At 40.2% G+C, this 17,263-nt stretch overlaps 1 protein-coding gene across 13 annotated transcripts in view; it reads left to right on the top strand.

Moving 5' to 3' along the window:
* The window catches only part of ALMS1 (ALMS1 centrosome and basal body associated protein), a 66,727-nt gene that overhangs the window by 17,830 nt on the left and 31,634 nt on the right, over window positions 1–17,263 (top strand). For all 13 annotated transcript variants that reach the window (XM_072037916.1, XM_072037914.1, XM_072037915.1 and 10 more), the window contains exons 4-8: window positions 4,722–4,839; window positions 6,363–8,586; window positions 11,823–11,979; window positions 13,584–15,146; window positions 15,827–15,957. In XM_072037916.1, coding sequence (XP_071894017.1) covers window positions 4,722–4,839; window positions 6,363–8,586; window positions 11,823–11,979; window positions 13,584–15,146; window positions 15,827–15,957 — 4,193 coding nt within the window. The remainder of the gene's footprint in view (window positions 1–4,721; window positions 4,840–6,362; window positions 8,587–11,822; window positions 11,980–13,583; window positions 15,147–15,826; window positions 15,958–17,263) is intronic.

Raw genomic sequence — 17,263 nt, 5'->3', positions numbered from 1 at the left:
AAAAATCGGAGTTTGTGTGCTGAAAGATTAGAAAAGGTTTAAAAAAAAAAAAAAGAAAAGAGCTGGAAGGGAGAGAACATTTGACATGGATGGAGTTACACTGTGTAAAATATTTTTAGTTTTGTAGCCCCAGTTAAATGTGATTTAACTCCATAAGGGTGCTTCTAGAGGTTGCTGCAGGGGGCAAGCTGGAGGAGAGGGTTTCCACTGAGGATGCAACTGTGCTGAATCACAGCTGCTCCTTCCCTTTCTTTTCTCTTCCCCTTTTTTTCATCCTGCATGGCTTTGTCGTTCCTGTGCTGCCTCCAGGCACTGAGCACCAGCACCCTTCCTCTGAGTGAAGTTCTGGTGGCTGTGCAAAAAAAGGAGGGGGAAATGCATCCCTGGGCTGGGGTGGGGAGACTGGGGCTGTCCCTTATTGCTGAGATTTGGTTTCATTGCTTTGGTTGGAGGTGGAGAACTTGGGGTCTCTTGTTTAGGATGATGTATAAGAGGCTGAGAAAAGAGAGAGAAGAGAGAATTAAAGCAAAGAAATAGTGGTTGAAGTTATTAATGATCTATCTAAAGCATGCACTCCGGAGTATCTTATCATCTGGGTTTGCATAGCTTTGGTGTTTTATGTTGTATAGTGTCCTCTGAACTGAAATCCTTTTAACTACCAAATTTCTGGTCTTACGTGCATACATACAAATGTGATTGAGTCACCGGTAATCTTCTCTTTGATTACACTAACGAGATCTAGCTCTGACAGCCTTTTGTGGTGAGGCGTGCTTCTCAGATCACTTGGCTGTTTTCTCTGATCCTCTGATGATAATCTTCTTATCTTAGGGGTATCTTCTGAGTTATGGTTATCAGGACCTGCAAATGCCACTTCCACAGTAGCTTCAGCAAAAGGTTGGCAAGAGCAGTCCTTGTTACTTCTTAGCAACAGTTTTTCTCCTTGTATATATATATTTAGAAAACACGTTTGCCTTTTGGGGTACAGTAATAGGCTGGGCTCCTGTCCTGGCTTGTTGATCATGACCCCAAGTCATCTAAGGTAGCCCTCGACTCTGGATTTGCCAGGGTGCTTTGTCCCCTGAAATGTATGGCTGGACTTTGGTCATACAAAGATCTATATAAAAAAATCTGTATCTATCTATATAAAAATCTATATGTATGTATTTCTGGGCTCTCCAGTACAAAAAAGACAGGGATCTCCTGGAAAGAGGCCAGCGGAGGGCCACAAAGATGGTACGGGGCCTGGAGCATCTTCCCTGTGAGGAAAGGCTGAGAGGCCTGGGGCTGTTCTGGAGAAGAGAAGACTGAGAGGGGATCTTATCAATGCTTATCAATATCTGAAGTGTGGGAGACAGAGGGATTTGGCCAACCTCTTCTCAGTGGTTTGTGGGGGCAGGACAAGGGGTAATGGCAACAAAATGGAGCCCAGGAAGTTCCACACCAACATGGGAAAGAACTTCTTCATGGTGAGGGTGACGGAGCAGTGGGACAGGCTGCCCAGGGAGGTTGTGGGGTCTTCTTCTCTGGAGATATTCAGGGCCTGTCTGGACACCTACCTGGGCAGCCTGCTTTAGGGAACTGCTTTGGCAGAGGGGTTGGACCCGATGGTCTCTGGAGGTCCCTTCCAACCCCTATAATTCGGTGATTCAATGATATCATTTGCCATGCTGCGATGCCAGGTGACCAGGCCGCCCTGTAGTGGTGGTCTCTGCTGTGAGATATTTATTACTCGCAAATATCTACCTCATCCTTGTGCCTCTTCTGTAAGAAAGTAGGGATTTCTAGGGGCCAGGGTTTGGGATAGGACTGAGATGAGAACGACCATTGAAGGGGCTGACTGTATGCATACCCTTGTAGGGAGGATTTCCTGTTTATAACTCCGCTTGGAGAATGGTAAATAATTTTTCATCAGTTTGAGTGCGAGGTGGAATTTCTCAGCACAAATATTGAGTGGTACTTAAATTTGTGTTGATATAATATATCTTCAGAGCATTGATTTATCAGCCAAATATTGTGACTTAATGGTGTGTGTGTGTATGCCTATATGCACATTTATTTTATCAATACGTGTGTAGATGCATTAAAAGTTGTTTGGCAGGATCTATTTTTGATGGCTTTTGACAGCTTTTTTTCAATTATTTTTTGGTTCCCTCCCTCATAGTCTTTTTTGTCTCTTCATTTACAATGACAGCACACCCAGGCTTTATTGTGCAGGGAGCTTTTTCTTTAATCACTTCTGATTTTCAGTTTAGCTTGAAAACACATTTTCATTCAAAGTGAAGAAGTTAAGCTGAAAATTGAGAGAGCTTATTTTCCTCTTCTATTGTATGACTAAAAATAAGATGCCAGCTCTGAGAACATGAAGTGTATCATGATGGGAGATGACAAGGCTAATTCAATAACTACAGTTACTATTTCCTTTGTTCGCTAATATTTTAAATGCAAAACAAGATTTGGGAGGAAAAAATGCATCTAATACAGCTAAGATAGTTTGGATTCCAACTTGCTTAATGTTTCTTAAAATAAATGGTTTTGCATTTTTAATGCAATTCTGTATGCAAGCTATCTGTGGTCAGTCTACTGTCTCAGAATTTTCAAGAATAATCAAAATTAAAAACAGTAATTTGAATAAATATATACTAAACATAATAAATGGTGGATTAAATACATTGTATGTTTCCAGTTAGTGATTGGGAATAAGAAATCTAATGTGCAGAATGTATTTGGTTCTAAACTAATATCAGCCACTGGAAACAAAGCTCGTTGTTTTCTTTAAAGCTGTAAATAACGTTAGAGATTACAGTGAAATGAATCAGTCTTCTGTTCCGTGATTTTAAGTCATGATTCAAATTGTGATTAAAACCACGTAAATACAAAACAACCCAGTACATTTGGCCACAGTCTTGGTTGAAGCCCCGAGGCACTATTTGTAGCAAAAAGACATCCTTGGCCTTGTTCCTTGCTTAGTTGGATCTTGCTCCCTCTGTGCTGATGTTGTCAGTGTTGTTTTCTCCTTTTTTTGCCGTTCTGCCTACTTTTATAATGGGCGTGGAAGGGGAAAACATTTTTTCAGCCTGTTTGGCACAGGTGCTTACCAGTCTGCGTTGGAACCTCTTCCAAATGCTTTCTCAGGTCCAGTTGCTCAGAAGTAGCTCATTATACATTCCCCCACCTTTATGATACAAATCCTCCTGTTCCTATAAACATCCAAAAAAGCAGGCAGCGTATCTTTTCATTCCTGTTTGGTATTGCAAATAATTATCATGAACGTGCAGTGGAATGGTTGCTAGTGCAATGCATTTATTTAATCAAGTAGAGGAGAGAGTTTAGCTTTGAGGAGGTACTGGGTGCTAGAAAAACAAAGACTCCTCACTTAAGTTGCTGTAGCATGTTTGTGCCATCTGTACAACTGATGCTAAGGTACAAATTTGGCTTCTTCTAGGAGACGTCAGGCGTGCCATGTGGTTGAGAGAGCTGCTGAGATAAAAGGGAATTTCTGAAACTAGCAATCTATTATTATCATTATTATTATGGCTGCTGATGGGGCTGGAGTAGGGGGCATCCATATTTTGATCCAGCTTTGCTGTGTGATATAAAATTATGTCTACTCCTTTAATTATGCTCTGATTATGTAATGTTCTAAAGTAATTAAAAAACATTAATTGTAAGTATTAAATTAAGAATGACTCAAAGGTCATCTTCTGGTCAGATACCACTCATCAGGTGATGTAATAGAGGCTGTGGAAAGCCTTGGGATAAAGCTGATGTAATGTTAAAATTTTATTCTTTTTGTGTAATGGTCATCTTATCTGATGTGATTACGCTTCTGTAAGTGATCCAGAGTATAGCTGGTCTGCGGTGGTTGGAAACTAATGAACCTAATTGAAGTCAATGTGAACTCTGATTCTGAAAGTCAGACTATTGATGACAAATTGCTTTTTTTTTGCTTAAAAAAATCTGTTTACTTATCATTGAATTGGAAGTAATTGTTTTGCTTCTATCAAAACGTGTATGTTGTCATTTACATTTATCAAATGCAAGCTTACGGTTGTTTGTATTCTTGTGTTATAAAACACTTCCTTTTGTTTTTGTAAGCAGTGAATTAAAAAGGTTGGAAATGCCAAATACCTCAAACAACAAAGAAATGCATGATAGAACCTAAAACTTACTGCTAATGGCAGTAGACAGTGGTGCTAATATAATTGTGATAACTCAATTTTACTATCACTTGCATCTTTAAACCCTAAAGGAAAAAAAAAAAAAGGCCTTTGCTGGAAGCAGAACTTAGGAAAAAATGGCAACTGGAGAAGACATCACTGGAGCTTCTCTTCTTTTAAAGGAATAAATGGTGGTCTGGGTAGCAGCCCTGTGGATGTCCTGTGTACAGACTGCAAGGAAATCATTAGAAGAGATGCTGGCTAATGAGCAAAAAAGGATAGGGGTTTGCACAAAAGGAAATTTAAGGTTAAAAGGGTAAGTTAGAGATGTCAGTGTCATGTAGCATTTTGAGATAGGTTAGAGGAAACCTTTGAGTTTGGTATGTAAGAAAAGCTAAATTTAGTGCATTAGGGAATATGCTTCAGCAGAGTAAATGATGGGGTTACATCATCTTGACTGCAGTTAGCACGTTTTTGAGTTTGAAAGCTGTGTTAGTTGGCAGGGCAGTTAAATAGGGATTACCTTGCAAACTTTGACTGCTGTGTTGTTGTTATTTTTAAAAGATATTCAGGACAGTCAATTCTCTCCCTGTCTTCCCCTGCTGACGTATTCAACACAAGGCCGGAGGTTTTCAGATGAGACACTTCTCCAGCAATCAGAAATGGATTTTATTCCTTTAAGGTAGGAGAAAGTTACCTGGTGTTATGACAGAAATCAACTTTTCTCCTGAGTGACCATAAATTGTCCTGTCTTTCATAATTAAATAATTACCACTTTATGGTCACAGAAACAAATAACAAAGATATATGGTTGTTTGCTTGTTTTTATTATGTTTTGTTTTTATCTATTTATTTTAAGTAGAGAGAAGGCTTTAGTAGAGTTCTTCTCATTATTTGGCCTTCAAAAGGGTTTGAAAAAGGGAAAAGGCTCATCAACTTTTCATCCTAATGTACCTGAAGAAAATGGGAAAATGAAAAACTCTGCCCTCCCAGACATCTCTTTAGCTTTCTTACATTCTGAAATAAACTTTATCAAATTTTGGGGACAGAAATCAGGTGCAACTTGTATTTACAGTAGTAAATACTAACGTATGTATGGATGCATAATATTATACCCCCTCCCTGGGAGTGCTCAAGGCCAGGTTGGATGGGGCTTTAAGTAACCAAATCTAGTGGAAGGTGGCCCTGCCCATGGCAGAAGGGTTGAAACGAGATGGTCTTTAAGGTCCCTTCCAACTCAAACCATTCTATATGACTCTGTGCTTTGTATGTACTAGAGCAACGTGTGTCATTTAAAATACTTACTTTTATATAAAAAAATATGAATATTTTAGTACAATAAGTATTTCTTTAAAGTCTAGATAAAGACTTCATACAAAAGTGTGACAAAACTCCAGTGCAAAGAAGTCAGGAAATCTTCTGCCCTTTATTAAAGACAGGAAAAGCGTGTGCATGTAAAGATAAATATTTAGATTGTCATTGGTGTTCGTTTCCTCCTACTTACTTGGTGTGTGACAGGACAGATTTATTTCCTAATGTAATGTGCTGTGACTTCAGTTTGTGGATCAGAACTTAGTTCCTCCAGAGGTGATGATCTGCTTACGTTTAATAATATTAAATGAGATTTAATGATAATTTTTATATTAAAAAAACACTACATTTAATATCCTTTAAAGAAGTAATTAGTACAAAGAAACTGAAGTGGATAATTCTTGTATTTTATTTATCTATATCATACAATTTATATATATATGCAATTTATACAATATACAATTTATATATATACATTTCCATTTTTTAAAAAAAACTGCTTAGGCAAATCTCTTTATCTTTTTTTATTTATTTTTTTTTCTATTTTCTTTAGACTTTGTCTATTTAATATTTATTTAACTGAAGTATCCTGTTAGTACAATAAAAACAAACAAACCCTTTAATTCCCAAACTGACTAAAATACTGACAGACCAAGTAGAAAAAACAATTTTCAAGCCTTTACTTTATAGGGCAGGAGAGGTTTTCGATATTATTCAGACTTTCTTTACATTTCTTTGCATTTTGCTCTGTTTAGGGGATGTATTTATGTGCATGTTGCTAAATCCCAGTTACTTGTTTGGATGAAGTCCTACTTTGGCCTCTTCCACTTAAGCAGGAAATGTTGAAATAAATAGCATCATGAGAAATGTACTGACTTTTCTTGTCTCTTATAGAGGAGTCCCTGATGTTTCTTGTGCTTCTGAGGAGCATTCAAAGCCTTTGCACGTGGAAGAAGCTGAGTGTCTGGCAGATGCAGGAGGATCCTCTGATGCACCCAGTGACTGCTTCACTTTGTCTCAGCATCCGCTTCCATTCAGACGTGGGGAACCTTGTGATGCCAGTTTTAGTGGTGGTTTGTCTCAGCAAGCCTCTTGTTTTTCTGGACATCTACTTGTGGACAAGGAGGCAAATGAAGACTGCAAAAATGACGCTAATGGGAAGACACCGATCCCCCAAACAGGTGACAATTTAGCAAGCTCCACTTCAAAAACGATGCTAAGCCAGCAAAGTAGACTGAACAAAATGGAAGGTTCTCTTGCAAAGCAGTCCTGTAGTACTTCTGCAAAAGATGAATGTTTCTCTTGTGACAACAATGTGATAGCTCCTGGTTTTGAGCTTGCACAGAAGGAAAAAGGGTTAATGAGGCACGATGAGTTCTCATCTTCTGAAAACTCCTCTTGTAAAACAGCACTGACTAAGAATTCAGAAAAATGTGAAAGAGAGATGCAGATGGAGCAGGTAACAATGGCTAAGACAGAGTCAGAAGAATGTGTGAGACACCTAGAGAAGTTGGAAAAAGACAAGAATATTTCTGGGCTTGATTTCTCTAATAAGTTGTCTGATTTGAGGAAAGACAGTTGTAAAACTTCAGATGTACAAGATGCGTTTTCTGCAAAGACTTCTGAAATAGCCAGGGAGTCTGAGGAGCATGGAGCAGGTTTGAATGACTTTGGAAGCGTGAAATTCGTGGCTGTTACTATTGAACCCCAGGGTTCATTGAACCCAGGGTTCCTAGATGATCATCAGAAACAAGCATCTCCTGCAGTAAGATTTGAGAAAGAGGAGCTTGTCCCTGTTGTGATGAGCACTAGTGACCGTACACCTAAACAACTTGTCACGACGGACATGGAAGCTCCTTCTTCACGTGGTGAGAATGCCCTAGTGGAAGCAGAACCTGGAGTGCGCAGGGGTGAATTAACTATTTCAGATATTTCCATAGAAAGGGGACATAAACTTAGAGACATTTCCCCTTCGTTTAATTTCCTCATAAGTGATGGTTCATTCTTTGGACACCTTGCTCGTCCAAGCTATCAGTCTACTCCAGGGATATTTGCAAACAAAACGGAGGCAGAACCCAGTGCTCGAGTGATCAAATCAGATATTCAGGCCTCTCCTTTGTGCTTAAATGAAGAAAATTCTGGGAACTTGTCTACCAGTACACCTACATCTGTTGAGAAGGAACATTCTCTGCAATGTGCTCAGAAAGAAAATGACAAACGCTTTGAGTCCTCAAAACTGAAATATCCTCACACTGGAAGAATTCAGTCCCTCCCATCACTTAGCTTCATGGAGAAGGTGGGGACTTGGAATATGAGCCAGTCAGACAAGATATCTGATGCACTGGCTTCATCTCACCCAAGTGGAATTTCTCCAAGAAAGAAAGCCCACAGTGCAATCACCAGTTCTTTGAACAATATTTTGTCAACGCAAAATAGTAGTAAAAACCCTAAAGATTATCTTGCTGCTGCTTCTGGAGAGACACATTCCCTGGAAAATTTGCACTGTCATAAAAAAAACTTAGAGCATGTTCACCCTCTTACTAGATCTCAGTCTGACAACTCAGTAAATGTCTCCAGTAGGAACACCTCCCTGACTGACGTTGTTCAGCCAGCAATCTCAACAGAGGCGATGCAGCCTTTAGAAGAAACGAGTAGTGTTTTAAGAGTGTCTGAAAATAGATTAGGAGGCTCCATGATACACAAGGTTACAACTGAGATTGTTTCTGGACCTGTTGATAAAGATGCTGAAAGTGACAGTACCGGACAAAGCTCAGACCCAAATGGTTTCATTTCCAGTGAAAGAGTCGCTCAGCTCCTTAGAGAGGGTAGAAACTCTTCAACTGATGAGCAGAAGAATTGTGATGGTCTTGAAAATCAACAACTGCCTCATAACTTAGATATTCCTACTCGTCATGTCAGCATGGACAATTTAGGGGATATTTCCCAAGATAGTTTGAATCTTCCCACTAGTTCTGGGGAAAATAGCCAGGGGGGCTCGGGCTCAGGAGTTTCTGGACACTTCTTCACCAGTGCAGAAGACGATAACTTCATCCCCTTTGGAACAGCTTGTTTGGGAACTCCGGAAAAAGAAGAGTTTAATATTGAAGAAAGGATCCCAGTAAGTTATGTTCTCATAAAAATTTGTGATTTTTTTAACCTTTGATTATGAAGGGATACGAGTATATTCAGCTACCTTAGAGCAAGTAGGACAAAAGTGCAGAAGGTATCACAGAATCGGTTGTCTGAGTTGAGAGGCTGTCATGCTTATAATTAGTTTCTGACATCCAGTTGTGTTGGGAACATGTCATGCAATGGTTATTCTAGAAATACTGGGTGATTTATTTTGTGTATGGCTAATAAATCTTAAAGGATACTTCATTTTTCTGATTCTAATAATTCTGATGTTAGAGTTGTCCCATTGTTTTTCCCACTGGACAGGACATAGCATTAGTGGTAAGTGAAATGTTTGATGCAAAGACTTGTAAATAAGTTGCTTACAGCTCTTTTTGCAGAGCATTGATAAGTCATTTCTGATCTTCCAGCTTCTTTCAAATGATCGGGATAGAATTATCCAAACGTGAGGTTGAGACTCAAGTGCTGACTAAGGAAATGTTAGGCTGCAGGAGAGAGAGCTGAACTTCACACACCCACGGATCTGCAATAATAGCAAAACCAACACAGAACTTCTTGGCAAATCAAATTGCCTTTTTCCCCCCCCTATAAATACTCTTCTTTCTTGTTCACTTTGTTCCGGTATCTAAGAGATAAATTCCTGATTCTTTATATTGCTCGTGAACGATGCTCGAAGGCTCTGCATACCTTTCCTTTGCTCTCTCCTATTTGGCTAATGCAGATTTCAGTTCTCCCTTCTCCATTTTAGGATTGTTGGTGCCAGTGGAGGGCAGATTGTGGCAGCCATGTTAACTATACTGAGCGTTAGAGAAAATTAAATGCAGATTTGTGTTAATCATAAACATGTAATTATCTTCTGAGTGTGTGGCTGTTCCTCTTGCAAGATGATTCCTGTAATCATTAGGTCCTTGGAACTATGTTTTAGAAGCTATCCTCTCTGGGATGTCTCTGAAAACACATGTTGAAACAAATATAAATGTTGTAGGGAGAATATTTTAAATGGAATTCATGAGATATAAGGGTTGTCTGCTACCTCCATTTTTTAATGAATATAATGAATCATGGACTCATCAATATAATGAAGCGTGTTCTCCAGTTGTAGTTTTGAGGATTCTGTTCTCATAAATCACTGACAAGGTAAAGGGGATCAGGTTGCACATCACCTATTAAAGTGTAGGTTTGTAGTAGTATCATAGGGGATAGAGTTGGCCAAGTTCTGTAAGTTCATTTATTTCATATGGTTGGCAAGTTTAGGATGTAGTATAAGTTGAAAATGTCTTCCTCCTAGAAGTGATGAAATCTAACTTTTTTTTTAGCTGTATATAATATCTGTAAACATAGATACTCTGGTAAAAGGAAAGAAATTTTCTCAGGAGACCGTAGGTGGCTTTTGATAGGCTCTTACTTCTGAGAGATTGTTCCAGCTTTCAAAATATATTAATACAGGGCATGATGCTGTGTGTGTCTGAACCAACAATCTCTGGGTGTTGCACAGAGTTGGTTTCATCCTTGTTATGTTTTTCTCTATATATATATCATGCATTTTTTAGATTTTTGAGTTGGATTTTAGTTTTGCTTCTGTAAACCGCTTTTAATGTTTCGTGATAATGAAGAAATTTTACCTCAATAGCATTTTTTTATTTAATACATTAATCATATAATATATGCATATGCACTATACAATTACAAATAGTGCTTGTGTGCATTTGGTCTGTACTTTTCTGTATAGAAAAGGAAAAAAAGACATTTTATGCCATATGTACTATGGAGTGATTTATTGCTTTAGCTACATTAGTAAAACTAAGTCTTGGTTTTAGACAGAACTTGATTTCATCCCTAGTCCAGTGTGGGTGTGGGTTTATTCCCTGTAGCAAGATGACCAAAATTAAATCATGACTGTTTTGAACCAGCTCTGGCAGAAGGGTTCACAACTCTTTGCTTTGAAGACTGGCCCATAATGAACTTTTCCTTAAGAGTGAGGAACTTTCCTGCTGTCTGGTTTAAATTTCAAAGTCTGGTCATGTTAAGCTGTCTGTGCTGAACCCATTTGGGAAGAAAAAGGTGGCGTCAAAAAAGGCTTTTTAAAGTAAGTCAGCAGCAAGAGGAGGTCTGAGGAAGACACTGGGCTGATACTTGATGCAGATGGGCACCTGGTAAGTAAGGATGAGGAGAAGGAGGAGGCATTTAATGACTTTCTTGCCTCACTGATTAAAAGTAATGACAGATCTTGTGCTGCCCAGGCCACTGAGTTGGAGGACCGTGACGGGGGAGCAGTGACTCTCCATCTGTGGTCGCTGAATTGTAAGGGAATCGTTTTATCAGCTCAACATGCGTAAGTGCATGGGGTTTGACAGGATTCATGCCAAACTGCTGAAGGAGTTAGAGGATGTTACAGCTGGACCCCTCTCAGCCATTTACCAAAGGTCATGGGAGGCTGGGGAGGTCCTGGCTGACTGGAGGCTGGCCAATGCTATACACATCCACAAAAAGGGCATGAGAGAAGACCCAGGGAGCTACAGACCTTAGTTTAACCTTAGTTCCTGTAACAATTATGGAGAAGATTGGCCTGGGTGCTACAAAGCTGTTACTGGGTGTAGTCACCGTGGGCTCGTGAAGGGAAGGCCTTCTCTAATTTGATCTCCTTCTGCACCAAGGTCATCCACCTTGTGGATGAAGGCAAGGCATTAAATTTCGTCTTTCTGGATTTTAGTTAGGCCAGGGATGATGTCTCCGATGGTGTCCTTCTGGGCCAGCTCAGCAAGAAGGGACCTGAGGGGAAAGTACACATTGGGGTGCATCAAAAATGGCATATCCAGTCAAAAAAGGCCATTCTCCTGCTTTCTTCAATGTTGGTGCAGCCTCCCCTTGAATGATGTGTGCAGCTCTGGGCTCCACAACATAAAAAAAGATGTGAAGGTCCCTGAAAGTGTCCAGAGGAGAGCAGCAAAGCTGGAGAAAGGGCTCTGAGGCATGTCCTGTGAGGAGAGGCTGAGGATGCTGAGGTGTTTTATCTGGAGCAGAGGAGGCTGAGAGGCGACCTCGTTGCTCTCTGCAACTTTTTGGGTAGCCCTGCAGTGGGCAGGCAGTTGGACTCGATGATCTCTGTGGGTCTCTTCCAATTCATCTGCTCAATTCTGTTCTAAGATGAAGGGAAAATGTGCAATTCGGAATCCATTAACATTCCCTAAGAGTGCCTTGTGTGTTCCTTATTTCTTTTGTCAGATATACCTTCGCAACCTTGGCATTGATCAGTCACCTGGAACTATACTGACGCCGTTTGTGCCCCGAGGACCCATCAGGGAAGTTGAATTTTCCCCTTCAGAGCTCAGAACGCTGAAGGACTCCACTGACACGCTGGCGAGGACCCAGCAGCCCCAAGGTATTCGGGAGGGGAAGGTCTTGTGATGTGCAAACCTTGGAGAACACAGAACTTCAGATGTACCTGTGAAGTTGTTCGTGGCCTGGCAGTGTCAAGCATGTTTCTTCTGTGATGCTCTGCATCATTCATATGATTTGATCTCAGATGTGAGATATTTGAACTGGAAAAATAAGCATTAAAAACCATTGGAAGCATGCATTTTCACTAAGAAATTCAGGCTGTATGGCATCTAGCCAGTGTGGTATCAGTTATCTTTATTTCTCTTTTCATAACATTTCTTAAGAAGCAAATGCTTTGTATCTAAAGGTTAAAGAAGTGTTGCAGAACGTTTTCTTTCTGTGAGAGCAGTAAGTCTTGGTTTATTTTTCTCCCCAAGGCTTCCTTGGCTTGTTCAGGGTGACAAAATTTGTACACGCTTTAGAACTGACCTGATAAATTCATGAATCAGCCTATCTCAACATAAAAAATGTATGGATAATGACCTTAATAAGTGTTGACTCATTTCTATATGAAAAACAGCATGTTCAGTTCGGGTTAAGAAGTCCTTCAGTGGCATGCCCATGTAGTATCTCATTTAAATGTTAAAGTGGGTATTTTCCTTAGCTCGTACTCTTTTGGCATTTGCATCTTGTACTCAGTGGGGAAGAGCAGATCTGCAGCCTCTTCACTAGTACCTGCCTAACCCTTGGAATATCTGAGAGTTTTCAAGTGCCTTGTGCTGACCTGCGTTTCTGATCTGAAGAGATTAAATGCATCTTTCTCTTAAGCCTGTTGGGCTTGCTTATTTTCTCTTTTTTTCTTTCTGTAAACATTATGGGAGGCTTGGCAACTGAAACACTTGGCAATAGGTACGGGGGCAATGTTGCCTGGGCTAAGTGTACTTGAAAATGTCAGTGGTTGGGACATGAAACAAAATTGTGTTTGAAACCAACAAAATGGACTCGATCCTTGTGGGTCCTTTCCAAATCAGGATATTCTATGATTCTAAATTCCTGTTGGTAGGCATGCTAGAGAGCTGGCTTTTTGCAGTTGTGTATACCTCCCAGCGTGGATTTAAGAACACTATTTACATTTCAGTTCATTTCTGTAAAGCAATTAGACATTACATATCCAAATGCTGAATGTAATGCCAAATGTGCATCCCGTCTGCTTTTGGACTTCTGCAACCATTAGTGGGAAACCAGCTTATCTGTAGTATTTTGGAAATACAGTCCCGCAGCACTGTTTCTTGCAGGGATGCTTTTATGATCTAAGTATTCATTTGAACGTAGAGTCACCACTATGTCGCTTATCTAAGAACAATTATTTAAAATGTACAATAACCATTTATTTAAATGCAAGTTATTTAAGTCAGTTTCTGTAATTTCTTTGATATTTATCCAAAATGGTTTAACGGATTTCTTCCAGTAGATAATTCTCATGGAGTTGTTAGTCCAAGTCTCATTCTAAAAACACTTTTCCTGAACATCTTCCAATATTTGTAATTCTTCTCTTCCTGTACAAGAAGGGAAGAATTAGTCCCTTTCGTATAAGAAAAAAGTAGTCTTTACTGATATGGCTGTTTCCTGAAGCCCCAAATTTAACTATCTTCTCTTTCTTTGTAGGTGAATTTCTGACAGCAGTTGAAGTTACACAAACAAGTTCGAACTCTGGCACTTCCACTGTCAGTATTTCTATACCAATGAATTCAGCGGTTGGCTCTGATATCCTGTCGCCTAGTGAACTCTCTCCCAACTTCTCCAGATCTTTTGGAGACAAACCCGTGAGTCCGTGCACTGTGCCGTGCCACCAAGTGGAGATAACTGCTCCACTTTCCACACACCAGGAGGCAGAACATTTGGCTGTCTCCAAGGTAGCTGAAGCAGACCAGCACCTGCAGACTGTTTCACCTGACTGCCATTCTGACAGAGAGAGTCCCATGCTGGCTGCAAAACGTGTTCAGGATCTGCTAGTTAAAAATGAGTTGAAAGACGTGAGTAGCAGCTCACAGAGATGGACTGCCAGTTCTTTGGCTGGAGTGAAAGGTGAAATGGAAGTTGAGAGAGGTTCACAAACATCGAGTACAGGTAGTGAGAGAGGTAAGGGTCAGGAAAGTGATTCTCAGATTGGATCTGGTGCACTGCAAGAAATATGTAAGCTTTTGGCAGAGGCAGAGGTTATAGCTGGAAGCTGGTGTGACCCTGTCCTTTCCAGTGCCTCTTCTAGAGAAACTGGCGAGTCTTCCCCAGCGCTGATTAAAAATGAGGATGGCCCCAAAGATTCTGCGTTGGAGAAAGACAGTGTCCTTTGGTTTCAGAAGATACTGTCACAAGGTGAGACTATGACCCGAAGAAATATGCAAGAAGAGGGATTGTTAATAAAGCCTCTGGATTCCCACAAAGGCAATTTAAGATGGGGAAGCTCTTCTGATGTCAATTTGCGTAGCAGTGAAGAGATGATAAAGGAGATAACCAAAGAGTTTAGGATGGGGAGGTCTGCAGGAAGGTCTGAGCCAGAAGGCTGTAGCAGCGTAACTACAGACAGAAATCAACCTGGTGTTGTGGCTGTTGCGCAAAGCAATGCAAGTAGCAAACTCAGCACTGAAAGAACTTCAGAGCTGGGGAATCCTTCTTCATCTGAGCCTCAAGGCAGTGCTGCCAATGTTCCAGGAAGCTTCCAGAGCTTCTTGTCTAAAGCCAGTGTAGCTGGAAGCAAGGCAGGAGGCATGCAAGAGAGTGATGGCAGTAGCAGTGGAGATTCCCTTGCTGCCCGTGTCAAAAGTCTGCTGAGGAGTCAGTCTTCAGAGCCTCTAAACAGCATCACTGATGTTGCAGGAGGCTTCCAGAGCGTGTTGTCAAAAGCCAGCACAGCTGGAAGCAAGGCAGGAGGCATGCAAGAGAGCGATGGCAGTAGCAGTGGAGATTCCCTTGCTGCCCATGTCAAAAGCCTGCTGAGGAATCCTCCTTCGGAGCCTCTAGGCAGCATCACTGATGTCCCAGGAGGCTTCCAGAGCGTGTTGTCAAAAGCGAGTGTAGCTGGAAGCAAGGCAGGACGCGTGCAAGAGAGTGATGGCAGTAGCAGTGGAGACTCGCTGGCAGCCCGTGTCAAAAGCTTGCTGAGAAGTGGATCACCTGCAATACACTCGACACAAGTTCTGAGCATGGATGAAGAGGAGAGGAGAGCACGAGGTAATGAAATAGCTCAGCTGTGTTCTAGCAAGTGTTATATCAGAATGGCAAACCTTTAATTTAGGTATATGTTTATTTGAAATGAAGAGATGTGGGCATAGAGGGACCTCTGAGTTTGTCTGAGTCTTTTCCACTGGTTTTAAAGGTTCATGCCACATCTGACATCATGTTGCTGATATCACGTCACATTATGTTGCTCTTGGTAAGCTTTAATGGGACAAAGCTTAACAACGAATGTCTTTGTCTTCTTACATAGGATGACAGAATAGGATAGAATTGTACTTTACCAGTTTGGACACTTCTTTTGCCTAAACTGTTCTTGTGGTTTTGTCCACATAGCTATTAGAAATGTGCTACTTTAAATAATAGGGAAGGGATTGTGTAAGAGTGTTGGCTTGAGCCTGAGGCTGTAAAAATAACAGAACCAGGCAGTGGTCCTGGATCCATTTTTCCAAACAAATACTCAAAAGGTCCATTTTGAATCATATTCCTGGTCAGTCTGTCCAGGAGTGTGTTTCATATATTCAAACCACCGTATTTGATACTAATCTTCATTTCCTTTGTTGTAATAGTTAGAAATGCATAGCATAGTTAGGATTTTAAATTATAAAACTGTTGCTTTAAATGATGAGCAAAAAAGAGAAGTAATCATCATTCTGTTTTATGTCCTTTTTGTGTAGCATGGGTGAAGCTAAAGCTGGCCAGCCGATCTCAGGAATCTGTGTCAGACTTGAATGAAGAGGACCGCCAAAGAATAGAGGAGATAAAGGCAGAGCTGCTTCTGAGTGCCAAGAAATCTGGACTAGCCAAGGTACGAAAGAGAAACAGCTGCTCTGGAGATTTTGTGTGTCTTCCCTTCCAGCATACAGTGATGAATTATATTTCTCTGATGTTTTTGAAGACTGGTGGATAAGCAGGGAGAGGTTTGCAGACTAATGAGAACTTCGTTTAGTGGATAAGCTTGTTTCTTCTTTGGGCATGGCTTACTCAGGACCAGCTGTAGCACATCCTGTTTTTTTTTCCTGTTTTTTCTTTTTCCCAGCTGATAGTTGGATATCTTAGGGGCAGTGCTAATACATAACTGAAGATGCTTAATCTGGTGTTCCAGACAACCACAGAACCACAGAATGGTTTGGGTTGGAAGGGACCTTAAACATCACACAATTCCAACCCTCTGCCATGGGTAGGGACGCCTCCCACTAGACCAGGTTGCTCAAAGCCTCATCCAACCTGGTCTTGAAAACTTCCAAGGATGGGACAAATGTCTTTAGCTTTAGTGATGTCTTCTGTGTGTTTTTTTTTTTTTTTTTTTTTTTCTGCAAACTGACTACATGCCAGGAAAAACAATAGTTTAGGGTAAGGGGGAGAGTATGATTCATGTGTAGCCCGTATTTGCGTTTGTAGTTTTTCTGGCAAGAGCAGTGTTGGTAATAGAGACATCAGCTTCAAAAAAGCATCAGACGAAACTTCAGTTACTCAGGTATTGATGTAATCTTTGAGCCTAAAAAAAAAAAAAAAAAGGAAAATAAATTCAACAACTTTATTTCTGGAATTTGAGACAAGAGGCTCTTCCCACTTTTAAAATAAAAACAATAATTAAAACAGCAACAACAACAAAAACACAAATGTCTGCTTCAGTCTGCTCATCAAAAACTAGAGGCACTGGAGATTTTTATTTTTTTTTAGTTCTTGCTAGGCCACAGCTTTGTCCCTAATGGAACCAAATAGTTCTACCTTTATGAGACTTAGTGTTGGCTATCAATTGTTTTGTTCCAATGTAGAATAACAAAAAAAAAAATAATTGTAAGCCAAGACTCCAAGAAATTACTTTTGGCTTAACTACAACACTTTCTGCTTTGATTTTGGAAGCACTTTTTACTGCACAATAGCTTTAATTGGAGATCAAAAGTAGTTTTGAATTTGCAGAATGAAGGTAGATGCTTTTTTTTTCTTTTTTGTTATACTTGAGATAAATGTTCGTTTCCCTCCAAGGAAAACAATGTCACTGAAAAATCCAGATTGTTGAAAATAAAACTATTTAACTGAAAAAAATGCAGCCAGTTTTATTGCTGACAAAATAATCTACTATAAATTTAATGGAAACCATTCTGTAAAAT

This window comes from Anas platyrhynchos, chromosome 4 (assembly GCF_047663525.1).
Source record: "Anas platyrhynchos isolate ZD024472 breed Pekin duck chromosome 4, IASCAAS_PekinDuck_T2T, whole genome shotgun sequence".
Lineage (NCBI taxonomy): Eukaryota > Metazoa > Chordata > Aves > Anseriformes > Anatidae > Anas > Anas platyrhynchos.
The sequence above is the reverse complement of the archived record's forward strand: the minus strand, read 5'-3'. Positions and strand labels throughout refer to the sequence as shown.